Source organism: Lutra lutra, chromosome 8, assembly GCF_902655055.1.
Source record: "Lutra lutra chromosome 8, mLutLut1.2, whole genome shotgun sequence".
NCBI lineage: Eukaryota > Metazoa > Chordata > Mammalia > Carnivora > Mustelidae > Lutra > Lutra lutra.
This window is the reverse complement of record NC_062285.1, coordinates 91368920-91383981: the sequence shown is the minus strand read 5'-3', so window position 1 is coordinate 91383981 and position 15062 is coordinate 91368920. Positions and strand designations below refer to the sequence as shown.

General features: G+C 37.1%; 1 protein-coding gene across 1 annotated transcript in view; it reads right to left on the bottom strand.

Moving 5' to 3' along the window:
* The window catches only part of LOC125107819 (ovostatin homolog 2-like), a 45805-nt gene that overhangs the window by 14907 nt on the left and 15836 nt on the right, over window positions 1–15062 (bottom strand). The window contains exons 12-21 of the mRNA XM_047743259.1: window positions 14306–14533; window positions 13452–13506; window positions 12871–13016; window positions 12314–12463; window positions 8724–8894; window positions 7746–7893; window positions 3907–4012; window positions 2864–3092; window positions 2369–2498; window positions 83–201 (exon numbers count right to left, since the gene is read on the bottom strand). Coding sequence (XP_047599215.1) covers window positions 83–201; window positions 2369–2498; window positions 2864–3092; window positions 3907–4012; window positions 7746–7893; window positions 8724–8894; window positions 12314–12463; window positions 12871–13016; window positions 13452–13506; window positions 14306–14533 — 1482 coding nt within the window. The remainder of the gene's footprint in view (window positions 1–82; window positions 202–2368; window positions 2499–2863; window positions 3093–3906; window positions 4013–7745; window positions 7894–8723; window positions 8895–12313; window positions 12464–12870; window positions 13017–13451; window positions 13507–14305; window positions 14534–15062) is intronic.

The window sequence follows — 15062 nt, the reverse complement described above, 5'->3', positions numbered from 1 at the left end:
CATTAATTTAGCCTGTTCGAGAAGAACGTCTTTTCATATTTAACTTTATCTGGAAGAGCTTGAGAGTTTCACATGTACATACCTCTACCAACAGAATTTTGACTACAGTATCTTTCCAGTTTAGATTCTCATGCTCAGGTCCTTCTTTTGGGCAGGCACTACTTTGTCTGGACTCAGCAACTATAGTGATATTCACTTTCCCTGGAAAACATTCCCGAATGTAAGTTAAATGACGACTGGCCCCTTCTATAATGGGAAATGATTAGAGTCGAATGAAGCACATCTTGGACTGAAAGAACTGAATACTATCATCATATTTATGCTTAAACCAAAATAACTTGCTCTTTTTCCTGCCTGAAGATAATTTGGCATTTTCTGTTTTATCTGTTTCAAGATTCCTTACATTAAGAAAATGATTCATTACCTAAAAAAAGCCAAAACAAATAAGTAAACGAACAAACAAAAACCAGAATCAGACCTATAAATACAGAGAACAAACTGATGGTTGCCGGAGGGTAGGGGGTGGGGGAGAGGAGCAAAATGGGTGAAAGGGGAGAGGGAGATCCAGGCTTCCAGTTAATGAAAGAACATCATGGCGATAAAAGGTACAGCATGGGGAATAGAGTCAACGTATTGTAATAGCCTTATGTGATGACAAATTGTAGCTATACTTGTGCTGAGCACAGCATAGCCTATAGAAATGTTGAATCACTATTTGTACACCTGAAACTAATATAACATTGTGGGCCAGCTATAATCAAATAAAGAAGTTTTTGAAAACCAACCAAACAAAGAATAAATGACTCATTTACTTAATTAAAAAGTGAGACATTTTAAGGAAAAATAATAATTTACAAAACCAACAGAGACAATTCCTTGATAATTGATTGTTTGTAAAGGTTACATATGCCCATATAGGAACATAACATCAAATAACCAGGACTCTTAACTTATCCCAAGTTTGAACAAGCAAAAAGAGTAAAATATGCCATAGTGGAAAGGTTGTTGGATTTAAATGAGTGTTAGCAAGGAATCCATTTTTTTTAACTTCTTGTGAATCATAGGTCATGCAATTAAAGCTGATCTTCAGTTTCCTTACTTGTAAAAATTAGAAGACTGAAAAAGAGATTTCTTTTGTTTTACTATTACTGAATACCTATATATATATACATATATATGTATATATATATACATATATATATATATATAAACAATTTACTATTCTTGTTTTTCCTTGCTGCTGTGTTTTGCCTCATTTGTTTCTTTTTAAGAAAGCCGTCAATTCTTCATTCTTAGAACTGTGTCCCCCACTTAAGGCCATAAAACTTGCCGTAAAAAATGCCATGCAGTGTTCTATCTTAATTGCTAGGGGAAGATTTTTGAAGACCTAGAGTAGTTAGAACAACTGAGAAACAAAATCTAATAGGAAAACTACTTTTAGACCAATCTCACAGGTGAACTAAAATGATCTCATAAATAAACTCTTTGCTTCCCCAAAAATACAATGAATAGGGGACATGAAATAAAGAAAATTTTAATGACAATTTTTACATAAATGATAATAAGTCTTATGCATCTACCACATCTAGCTTTTTCTGTTTACTAGACTCTTTTTTAACCCTTCCCTTATATTTTTCAACAGTCTACTTCCAAATTTATTTCTCTATATTGCAATAATATATGCATGAAGATGTTACTCTTCTCAGTGTTTTATCTCCACCTAAGTGCTCAGTATTTTTGGTGTCTCAGGATATATTTAGTAAATCTGCAAATTGTGGCAATTTGTGATCAAGGAGTAATTTTGGGATAAGTGACACACGTTCATGATGACAGGTGAAGAAGTAAGTTAGAAGTGAAGGAATTGGGCAAAATTAGTGAAAATACCACCTTCTTTTAGGATATGATATACAGATTTGATAGATCATGAAAACTGGCATTTATATCATATTTCAATCCCATTATACAAATACAAATAATTTTATACAAATGAATGGTAGTTTTGCTCTACACAAGCATGAGCTACCAGAAACTAGATTATAAAAATAGGATTTTTAACTGAGGATTTTAAAAAAAGAGAGGGAGAAAATTATGTTTGTATAGAGGATGTATGGAAAATAAATGAAGGCAATAAAAATAAGCTGGTTTTCCCCCTCACCTAATTCACCCACCCCAAGGATTAAGAGTATACTTATTGTGATGAGCCCTGACTAATGTATAGAATTATTGAACCACTATTTTGTGCACCTGGAACTAATATAACACTATATGTTAACCATACTGGAAATAAAAGTAAAAAAAAAAAAAGGAAAAAAGGAAAGGAGAAAAGTTTGGCTTTCCATGAGAGATTGGCATACACATAGCTGCTTACCCAATATCTTAGGTAATAGAGTCCAGACATATGTTTTCCTCTCTCCAGGTTGGATAACCTCACTGCCATTGTTTTTAGGGGTGCTGGTATTTGCCTCAAAATCCTGAGATGCTTCCAGCTGAACAGAAATCTAAAAAAATCGCCATGCAATGAGGGTGGCACTCCAAACACCTGGCTGTTACTAATCCTCTTCCCATCTTGAGAAAATTAACTATTCTAAGTTAGCAAAAATTAAAGATACCAAATGACTTCTCACAAGAAGAAAAATCAGGTAAAACACACATCGTTATGAAATGGCATTGTCAAAGCGGTATTTAAATCTTTGCTGTGAATTCAAGCAACTGTCTTGGCCTAAGGAATATGGAAACAGGTCTTATCACTTTATCATACCATTTTGCCCTTGAGAATAAAAAGAATATGGTGATATTCAAGGAAACTATTGAGGGATCTTTTGGCCTTGTAGATTTCGTCTCTAGGTCAAAGGGAAGAACTTACCTCTACACATGTGTTCAGGTAGCTGAAGACATTGACAATCAGATCAGATTGTTCATTTCGAACAACTGAAAAGGGCAAGGTCATTTCAACAAAGAAAGGTTGGGAGATTTCCAGAGTAGCTGTTGATGAAATGCCAAATCCAGCATCACCATTCACACAGAAGCCATCTGCCTGCCACTGGGTTATAGTATCAGGGATGTGGAAGGACAGATTTGCCGAGCCTGAGGAACTAAGAAGAGATCATTGATGAAACGTATTCTTTGTCTCAATGAGGAAACTAAATTAAGTCCAGAGCAAGCAAAAAGCTTTTTTTTTTTTTTTTTAAAAGATTTTCATTATTTGTTTGTTGGAGAGATAGAGAGTACAAGCAAGGGGAGCATCAGGCAGAGGGAGAAGCCAGGAGCCTGATGCAGGACTCCATCCCAGGACCTTGGGATCATGACCTGAGCAAAAGGCAGACACTTAACTGACTGAGCTACTCAAGTGTCCCATAAGCAAAAAGATTTTAACTGAAGGTTAAAAGGAAGCTAAAACGGTTAGACAGGGCACCGGGTAATAATCTTGAGAGCTGGATTTCTATGAAATTTATCCTTAAAAATATCACATTTCTTGGGGCGCCTGGGTGGCTCAGTTGTTAAGCGTCTGCCTTCAGCTCAAGTCATGGTCCCAGCATCCTGGGATCAAGCCCCACATCAGGCTGCTTGCTCTGCGGGAAGCCTGCTTCTCCCTCTCTCACTCCCCCTGCTTGTGCCTGTCTCTCTGACAAATAAATAAATAAAACCTTTAAAAAAAATCACATTTCTTTAAACAGTGCAGTTTTTAAAAAAAATTTGAGGTAGTTTACATCTATCTGCATGAGATTAATAAATGAGAAACAATGCTATAGAAAAAAATAAAATACATGGTCAGTACATACAAATGAATAGTATAATGTCTTTTACAAATATGGTACCGCTTTATATATCCAGGAGTAAAGTTTAAGAGATCACAACAAAAAGAAAATAGAAATAAAGACATGTAGGAGAGAAAACTCAAAAACTCACTCGACACTGACGAGGTCCCATATCCATGTCTCTGGAAAGTTTGTTCTTACTGTTTCTCTTATAGCCTGTTCTACATAGCCAAAATTCTCCTTCATGCTTTCGTGAGCTAAAAGAAAAAGAAATGCTTTCTTAGGAGAGAATGAAGGTATGGGTTTCAATGACACATATCTATTGCCATGTGTTTAACCACACAATGCTTTGGTCCCGGGGCTCATTGCCAATAAATGTGCATCTCAACCAAGGCATCAGTATTTTGTTGTTCAAATCTCTGTCATTATTAAAGACAACAACAAACAGACACAAACAACAATCAGCCTACATTGTTCCTCCACAACCAAATTTAGAGAAAGTGATGTTTATTCCATAAATGGAGTTTCTCATTTGAAATTCTGGTGTCTGCCAGTTCCACTCTGCTAACCTTCCCTAGAATTTCTAGTGTTATCAATATCACTAATTCTAAAGAACACTTACTTTCACTTTCTTTGCCTCTAGGCTGTATTTGGCAATCATAATCACAGTGTTCTTTTTAAATAGTCCCTGATGTTAACCTCTGTGACATCATATCCTTCTAGTTCTCTTTTTTGCCATTCTCATTTGAAGATGTAATTTCTCCCTCTTTGACTTGTTCCTAAGAGCTGTTTTAGGTCCTCTTCTTTTCTTTATTCACTGTTTCCCCATTGATATCCTCACACATGACACCATTACAGTATGTGAGCTGATGTCTGCCCTCCCTCCCCCCACCTCTGTGTCTCCTGCCTGGACCTCTCTTCCGAGTTCCAGACTTATGCGTGTCATAGTCTTATGCACACATTTTCTTTTCAGTTGCATTTTAAGTGAAATTCTTTCAAAAGCAAATGCATTATATCTTCCACCTACTACTCTCCAGTATTTCCTGTCTCCATGAAAGGTACCAAAATCCACTCACCCCAATCAGAAACTTAAGAGTTGTCCTTGATTCAGCACTTCCATCCCGCATTTCCTATCCTAACCAATCTGATGAAAACTGCTTGAAAACAGTTCTCAAATCTATCCATGGTTCTCTATTTCCATTGCCTTTAAAAATTTTATTTATTTATTTTTTTTCAGTGTTCCAAATTTCATTGTTTATGCACCACACCCAGTGCTCCATGCCTTTTTATGGTAGTCCAAGCATCACCCTCTCTCAATTTACTTAGTTGCATTTAGAATATTTCATACAAACAGCCCAAATCCCAATCTCCTTTTCCACAGAGCAGCCAAAGATAACTTTGAAAAACACATATTAGATTATTGGCTGAAAACTTGTCATTGTGCATTATTCATGAAAATGAGTTCCAAACTCTTTAAATACCCTTATAAGGTCTCCATGAGCTGTCTACCCCTCTTGCTTCGGCTGTCTTCACCCTGGCCCGGAAGCCACCCTTCTGACATTCGGAATTTATTTTCTTAGCTAGTGTTTCAGGATATTTTCCTCCCTGCTTGGAATGCCCTTCTATCTCTTTTTGTGGTGCATTATCATTCATCATTGAGGTCTTGGTATAAATGCTCTTTCTTTCAGGGGGATATAAGAGGCCCTTGAGAAATTTAGAAATTTACGTCTTCTATTCATATTCTTTCCATGTAATGTACTCTCCCAAGGCTTTTGGAATTACCTGTTTCGTTGTAATACTTCCCTGTTAGACTAAAAGTTCCAGGACAGTAAAGATTAAGCCACTGCCTTTACAATGTGTAACTCAGTGCCTGTAACTCAGTAAATGTTTGTTGAGCGACTTAACAAATGCGTAACAGAAGAAAGAAGATATTAAAATGAATGACTTTAGGTTTCAGCACATTTTATTGAAAGATACTAAAAAGTTGAAATGTTTCTGATAAGGCTTACTGAATATGGTGTCATCGAGGAGCAGAAAAGTAGAAAGCTTCAACCTCTTGACTAGGACTCCAAAGTAGTTTCAAACTCGACTTTCTAAGGCCTCTTGACTACCCCCTGAGTCCACACTTGTATAAAGTTGTCAGGCCTTTCATTTTTCTCATGTAGTTTCTGGTACTCACCTTCAGGATCAGCCCCACTTCAATTAATGGACTAATTCAACGTTACGTAGAAGGATTTAAGAGAGTTCTTCAATTATTTTCAGACTTGGAATTCAGCTCTGATTTTATTTCTGTTTTGATGATTTGTTTCATTTTGCTTCTCTGACTAAATTTCTGTTTTGAAAATCTGCTTAATTACCTTATTCATCTAAGACTATGGCTGATTTTTGTGCTTACAGGCTCTCCAACAGAAAATGGACTAATAGTTGAACACACTTCTCTGATGCCAGCTTTTTGGCTATCTGGGAGTTAAAATACCCTTTCTCTTGAACTCTGTGTATTATGGTTTATACATAATAAAGGTATAAGGGCTCCATCAGGACGCCTCATTCTCAAGTATCACACTCACTTATAATGACTGTCTTCCCACATCCCTACACATTGCCAGCTTCCTATGCTCTTCTGACATTGTGCTCTACCAATAAAAATAAACTTCCTTTCATAGCTGAAGCTAATTCTTTTTTTTTTCCCCTTTTCAAATTTTTATTTACATTTTAGTTAGTCCACATACAGCACAATATTAGTTTCAGGCATAGGATTCAGTGATTCACCGCTTACCTACAATGCCCAGTGCTCATGAAAATGCTACATTTCAATTAGAGGTCAGGGAGTCTAAAAATGGCAACCTTTTCCCATCTCAGTCCACAGACCTCTGAATTCCTCCTTGGATCCCAGGTTAAAACCCCTAGTATAAGGTGACATTGACTTTCACCCACCTAAGCCTCTTAATTCCCTGCAGCTGCTGTCATTGTCATAGGCTTGTCTTCACCTGGGGCTTCTGGAGGCCATGCCGATGACCACCTGCAGCCCATTCGGTGTACGTTTGATGGGGCAGCATGTAACCCGGTAGAGCCTGTGTGTGCTTGTGTGTGAAGACACCTCGGAAATGTCCCAGTTAAGTTCCCTCTGCCTCCTTACTGAGGGGTCCCGTGTGCCCAGCGCTGCGGACACTTTCTTTTTTTTTTTCCCCCTTTTTTTTTTAAATTTTTAAATTTTTTTCAGCATAACAGTATTCATTATTTTTGCACCACACCCAGTGCTCCATGCAATCCGTGCCCTCTACAATACCCACCACCTGGTGCCCCCAACCTCCCACCCCCCACTCCTTCAAAATTCTCAGATCGTTTTTCAGAGTCCATAGTCTCTCCTGGTTCACCTCCCCTTCCAATTTCCCTCAACTCCCTTCTCCTCTCCATCTCCCCTTGTCCTCCATGCTATTTGTTATGCTCCACACAGAAGTGAAACCATATGATAATTGACTCTCTCTGCTTGACTTATTTCACTCAGCATAATCTCCTCCAGTCCCGTCCATGTTGCTACAAAACTTGGGTATTCATCCTTTCTTTTTTCGCTAATTCTTCTTTTTAACAAAAACCAAACCAAGGGCGCCTGGGTGGCTCAGTGGGTTAAGCCGATGCCTTCGGCTCAGGTCATGATCTCAGGGTCCTGGGATCGAGGCCCGAATCGGGCTCTCTGCTCAGCAGGGAGCCTGCTTCCCTCTCTCTCTTTCTCTGCCTGCCTCTCCATCTGCTTGTGATCTCTCTCTGTCAAATAAATAAATAAAATCTTTAAAAAAAAAAAAACCAAACCAAAACAAAAATCATTTCCGGTCTGCCTTATCCTGCTTTGTTCACTTGCAAGATGTCTAGTTGTAGCCAAAAACATGGTATAATTCACACCCAAATCCCAATTTGTATAGTTTTATCCCAAATATACCCAATTCCATGAATTCTTTTAGCCATCTCTCAGACACGAAATTCTAGATTACTCACACACAATTCTAGATGGGGCATAACTGTACATTGGTGCATATTCTTCTGAGGCTAGATACAACGGCCCAGGGAATGGCAGCCTTCTCTCCATTGAACATACTTCTGGTTTCCGATAATGAAGATTGGTAAAGACTTTCAGACCCATAGCCTTCAAAGAAAAAAACAGCAAGAGAAAGTTGTGCATTTCTTTCATGTTAAGACCCAAAAAGTCCTATCAACTATACTATAATCATAAGGAGATGACACAAAGAGGTTTCCTCTGCTAGCAAGGGTCTGGGATTTTAGAAGTCAAGTCACCACTATTGGATGTATGGAAAATCTTTAATTTGGAAAAAAAATGATAAGCACTATGGCTTATCTAGCAATTATGTGCTAGGATTTGGATAAGTATTTTAAATCATTCCCCACTTAATTCAAAGGGAAAAATACTTCTGATATAAGCACTATCATCACCCTAATTAACACCAAATACACACACACACACACACACACACACACACACACACACACACACACAGAATGCAGTCAGTCTTTTGGAGAATTGGGACTTAAGCTAAGGTCTGCCCAATTATATGCCCCTTTTCTTCTATACCTTTGACCTCAATTGTAAAGATCCTTTTTAGAGGCCTCAGCATATCCAATGGATAGCCTCAGTATAGATAGAGTTTGGAATATATTTTAGCCTCCTGATTTGATGAGTTTTGCATAACATCTCTTGCAATAAATTGAAAACTGTCTCATTACTTCAAACATAAGGCTTTTATATCTTCACAGCAACTAATTTATTTTTTAAAAAAGAGAAAAACAACAAAAATTAATATCTCCTTTTTATAAGACAATTGCAGAGTGATCTTTAAATAAATTATGATCTCCAAGAATAGGAACAAAAGCACACAATTAATAAGACATAGATATGAATTCTGAATACTAAAATTAAAATTGAGATGAAATAATTTTTAAAATCTTAAATGATCTTACCCTGAGAATATCATGGATGTCTCCATCACCATAATTGCTTACAGGTACATAATACAAACCATTGTAAAACATATCCTTTTGAGGAATGCAAGAGTCAAGCTTGCTATCATCAAGGTTGAGCCCATGATGGAAATAACCATATAGTTCTATATTTGGAAGCAATCTGTACACCTATGAGAAAAAAAATCACATGGTTCCCTATGATTTTAAGCATTCCTTTTATTTTGACAAATTTGGCAAGTTTTGTGTCATCATAAAGAGGAAGAGGGAAAATTAGAAAATCATGTTTCAACTATCACACCAATATTGGTTTAGGCAAAAAGTATCAATGGATGCTAACTCTAAGGAAATTTTGATGAGGAGCAGGGTATACAAATAGTTTTAATAAACACAAATTGCTTATTAGTTGAAGGAAGAAAATAGCCCATGGAGATATATGGAAACACATTTATCAGGTGATCAAAATTACTATCACCAATGATGGGCAGATGGATCTTGCATACCTTGAAAAGTGCACAGTATCATGTATGTGGTATTCTGGACAGAGATGTATAATTTTGCCCCAATCATGAGAAATATCAGAAAAAAACTTAAAATGAGGAACATTTATCAAAAACTACTTAGGTGGTTTAGTTTAGTCTGTTAAAAGTCTGACTCTTGGTTTTGGCTCAGTTCATGATCTTGGGGTCATGAGATGGAGCCCTGTATCAGGCTCCATGTCATGGAGGCTACTTAAGTTTCTCTCTCTCCTTCTCCCTCATACCCTTGCTTATACTGTCTCTGTAAAAAAACAAAAAAACAAACAACCCTCCCCACAAAACCCCAAGACAACAACAATAACAACAACAAAAACCCAAACAAATAAAATATTTGGCTTAAGTTCTCCAAAATATCAATTTCATAAGGGACAAAGAAAGATTGTGTTCTAGGTTAAATGAAACTAAAGAAACATGAGTACCAAATGCAGTATGTTATCCTGTCTTGGATCTTGTACTAAATTAGGAAAAATATGTGGCAAAGGGGACATCTGATCCAAAGTATTGAATCAACGTTTAATATTCTAAATTTGACAACTCTATTGTAATTATGTAGGAGCATATCCTTGCTCTTTGGAAATGAACACTGATATATTAAGGAATAGTGTAGCGTGAAGGATTCCACCCACTCTCACATGGTTTAGGAAAAAAAAATGGAAATGCTATGTATATATATATGTGGGCATGTTTGTGTGTGTGGGGGTGGGGAGACAGAATGAGAAAGGGAAAACAAATGTGGCTAAAAATTGGTGACTGTGGTAAAGAGTACACGAGAGTTCTCTGTATAATTCTTACATCTTTTAAAATTATTTAAGACTCCATGCTCAGTGAGAAGTCTGCTGGAGATTCTATCCTCTCCTTCTGCCCCCACCAAAGTAAAAATCAATAAGTAAAATCTTTTTTAAAAATGAGGACAGGGGAACCTGGGTGGCTCAGTGGGTTAAAGCCTCTGCCTTTGGCTCGGGTCATGATCCCAGAGTCCTGGGATTGAGCCCCACATTGGGCTCTCTGCTCAGCGGGAAGCCTGCTTCCCTTCCTCTCTCTCTGCCTGCCTCTCTGCCAACTTGTGATTTCTGTTTGTCAAATAAATAAATTAAAAAAATCTTTAGAAAAAATGAGGACAACTGTATGGCTCAGTTAGCTAGGTTTCTGACTCTAAGTTTCCACTCAGGTTATGATCTCAGAGTTGTGAGATTGAGCTCTGAGTCAGGCTCTGCTTAGTGTGGTCTATTTGAGATTCTCTCTCCCTCTCCCTATGCCCCTGACCTGGGCTTTCTCTCTCTTTCTCTCTAAAATAAAATAAAATAAAATAAAATAAATAAAATCTTTAACACTATTTAGAACTAAAAATTAAACTTACATAATATTAAAAGTTTAATAATATGAGTTGGAATACACTCATTTATATAACTTTGCTTGATTTACACTGTTAATATGACTATAGATAATAACTAAGGGCAACCTCTTTTGGCTCTAATATCATATTCTCATTCTCTTGAATCTTCTGGTCTGGTGAAGTGCTTCTGGAATTTTCTATGGTGGATCTTTAATGGTTTTCCCTCAAGGTGGTTTTTCTAAGACTTTGCTACCTCCAGTAGTAGGAAGAATGAGCAGAAGCTATTTAGTCTGGCTCTATGAAACTCTTAGAAAGTATATATATATTTTCCACACTTACAGATATGTTTATCCTTTATTTTCTGATCCTTTTCTAACTGACTTTGAAATCAGTTAGAAGCTTCTTAGCACCAATAAGAAATTTATATGTATTTAACTTTCACACTGGGAAAAAACACAGTTTATGTCATGATTATCATTATTAGTATATTGTTATTAATTAATTTTTATAGTTTATACTTAAAACTAGATGTACTATAGAATGTTAAAAGCAGAAAACAAAATTGCATTTTTCAGGGAGATTTCATTTGTAACATAGATATACCTTCAGAAAACAGATTTAAAAAATAGTATCATAAATGTTCATTTCTGTAAAATAAAAGTCCATTTTGTGAAATAAAAAAGTCTGAGTGTTAAGATTATGAATGATTTTGAAGATTTCCTTCTTCATTTCTTTGTGTATTTTGCACATTTTCTAAACTACACAGGTGCTAAATGTATCTTTCCAAAATAAATGTGTTGAAATCCTGATGCCCATTGTGGGAATTAGGAGGTGGAGACTTTGGGAGGTGATTTGGTCATGAGGGTAGAACGAGTAGAGAATGAGATTCATGACCTTATAACAGATGCCTGAGAGATGTCTCTTGTCCTTTCCACTGTGTGAAGATACAAGAAATCTGCAAACCAGAAGAGGGACTTCACTGACCATGCTGGCCCCCTCATCTTAGAATTTCAGCCTTCAGAAGTGTGAGAAATATTTTTACTGTTTGTAAGGTATCTAATTTGGGGCATTTTATTTTATTTTATTTTATTTTATTTTATTTTATTTTGGTAGCAGCTCAAATAGATTAAAGTAGTAGGTATATTTAATAATAATAAAATATTTAATTTATTAAATTAGTTGTGAGTAGGATCATACATCTCAATATTTATATGTTCTTGTGTTAAAAATAAAGGGAAGATATCCAACAGTTATTAATGGGAATAATTTTGATGTTTCAAACTCGAGAATGGCTGGTCTGGAAATGCTTATGACAATATAAGATCTGTTCATAGATAACAATTTTGGGTGCTGTACCCAAACTTATCCTTTAACATGGAGATTTAACTCTAGGTTTCAAGAAAAATCAAACATGTAACCCATGAACAAAGGAAGAAATATTTGATATTCTTAGTACATTCATCTCAAATGAAAACATTTGCCGAGGATGCCTGGGTGGCTCAGTCCATTAAGGGGCTGCCTTCGGCTCAGGTCATCCTCCCAGAATCCTGGGATGGAGCCCCACATCAGGCTTCCTGCTCAGTGGGGAGTCTGCTTCTCCCTCTGCCTGCTGCTCCCCCTGCTCATGCTTTTTCTCTCTTGCTCTCTCAAATAAATAAACAAAATCTTAAAAAACAAAAAAATATAAGCCAGATGAAAATGAGGAAATGAGAGCTTACACTTTCAGCTGACAGCTGTTGTTCTGATTTCAGCAGAAGGACACTCTTATCCACAGCCCGGAGCGCACAGAATGAGTCAGGGGCTGCTTGCAGGTAGAGACTGGTGTTGGAACCGGGTAGCCCCTGCTCCTTAGAGAACTTTATGCTAACCTGCAGTGGAGGAAGAAAAGGAGAGTAAGATCACTTTAAAAATAAATAATACGTAAAAAAAAAGATAAATACGTTTGAATGCATTCAAAATAATTTGAATAAATGTGATCTTTTCCAAATAAAAGTTTATAGATTTCTGTACCTATGTTTCTCCTGCCCATTCTCACCCTTAACTCTCCCTACAAGGACATCTTCACCATCCTCCTCTCATCTCAAGATTGGCATTGCTACCAAAAGTTATTCATTCTGCTGGCAATTCCCTTATCCCTAATAATTTAATTATACCAGCATTTACTCTGAGATCACCACATAAAGGTCATAGTAATTATATTAGAAGACAACAGGGAGAAAAGTGCTCACTGCTCTCTCTCTCTCTCAAGACAGGCAAGAAATAGAAGAAACATCACCTTGTTTTTAAAGCACTTGTCAACCTGGAATCTGGCACTGTCGGCCACAATTTCCCCACTGGGGTGAAGGGTGTAGACAAGCATGACAGCCACAGGAGCCAGATCAGCATTGATGTGGATCGGGAATGAGAAGCTGCCATTCCAGGCTGTGTGAATAGGAGACGTCATTAACCGGTACAGTGCCCAAAGTTTCCAGGCTCACTGGCTACACTTAGCTAAAAGAGAATGGCTTATGGGAAGGAAGAGCAAATTGGGCTTTATTTGAAAGGCAAAGTACTTAAATAATGGGAACTATGTGCACAAATAAAAAAGACTGCACAGTTTAGGCACTAACAATGTTTGGGTTTTGGACACCACTTTTCTCTAGTGTGCTTGATGACCTGGCAATAAAAGAAGCAAGTAGAAACCTTTCTTTGAAATAGTTGGAAGGAGACCTTGGGCCGTACTACTGCTTTCCAGCCACTGAGGGTTAACATTAAGTGCTCTTCCTAACCTCTTGACTCTATCCCTGTAACATTTCCTTAAAAGGAAAGAAAAATGAAAGCAGAGCACATAGTAAAAAATGAATGCATTAAGTATGCCTTTGTTTCTGATTTCCTTCTGTCCACTGAGGAAGATAGCTCCTTTCACCATCACCTGTGTAGAACAAAGAAAACAAAATGAGTAGCATCACCCAATTCACAGATATTAAAAATGGATAATTAATGGCTTAATGAGAATTCTACTCCGAAGAGAAGGTAGTTTCTGTGAACAAGTGTGAAACGTAGACTCTGCACAACTTGGAAAAGGACACAGAAACTATGATTAATTGAAAGCCCATTATGTGTTAGAAACTTCATGAATGATACACAGTGTACTGTGCAAGGGCGTTTACAGATCTCTGAATTATTTAGACTGTCTGGCGTTGGATAAGCCAAGTCATTTCACTTCTTCACCACCGTTCCCTTATCTGTAAAATGGAGGCATCCTTGGGGGTGGAAAAGTCTATCTCTTCTATCTTTCAATATGCTTTATAAGGACAGAATGGATAAATATGGGGAAAGAACCAAAAAAGCGAATTCCTTTTATTGCTTATCAAAATGAGCAGCCTTGTGCCTTACTCTCTGGTATACACCTAACGTTGCAGTCTCATGAAGGATCATAAATGCTTGGTATAAGTTATAATCAAATGATTAAAACTGTAGACCTGAATAGCAAGTTTTTCAACCTTAGGGAAATTGAAATTGCCTTGGATCTTTTTATGTGTTTGTTGGCTTATGTTTAGAGGTTCATTTACTAGTTTCTGTTTGTTCTTAATAGCTCCAATATCATTCCCAGCAAAGTGAGAAGGTCAACTCACTCAGATGCCACGGGATGATGGACATACCCTTTCCAACCTGCCCTGTGCTAGGCAGACAACTAGACAAGACCCAAGGATCCATCAACTGAGACTTACCAAATAAAAAAAGTTGATACTTGAATCATCCCTATATCCTTCCCTGTTTAGGGAGTAATGCACGGTAACAATTTTCTGTTGATTGCATCTAAGCTGCTTTGGCTCAGGAACAATCTTCAGGAAGCTATTGGTTCGGGAGTAAAAGCGTGAAACTGAGAAATGAGCATCCACATACTCAGGTGTTAGCCAGCTGGAGGGATGGCAGCTCATAGGTCGAAGGTATGTGGCCTGATAAGAAAAAGAAAGCAAAGGATCTTAGGGAAATAAAGACCCTTAAAGACAGGGATTATTTCAGAATGGAAGGCTTCTTAACTCTTCAAAGTAGGGAGGAATCTTAGCTTGTGGGTGACATTTCAAATATCAAGTTATTGGGAGTAAAATAATAATAACACTTCCTTCTTTTCTGTATATAAAACATGACCATAATTGTATGTATATTTTATTAGGCCTATGCTGATTTTTTTTTTTTTTTTTTTTACTTTGTAATTGAAGTCAGGGGACAGCCTTACACCCTGCGTCTTTTAGCTATCTATGTGCATGGACAAATTAACTCCAAAATTCTGTTTAAGATGCAGAAAAATATTGGGGAGGGTAGGTGCTGTGGTGAGTGCTGTGAAATGTGTAAGCCTGATGATTCACAGACCTGGACCCCAGGGGAATATATACTTTATATGTTAATTTAAAAAATGGGGGAAAAAAAAGAAAGAAGCAGAAAAATAGACATCATAGTACTTCCCTATCTATGCATCAAATGATC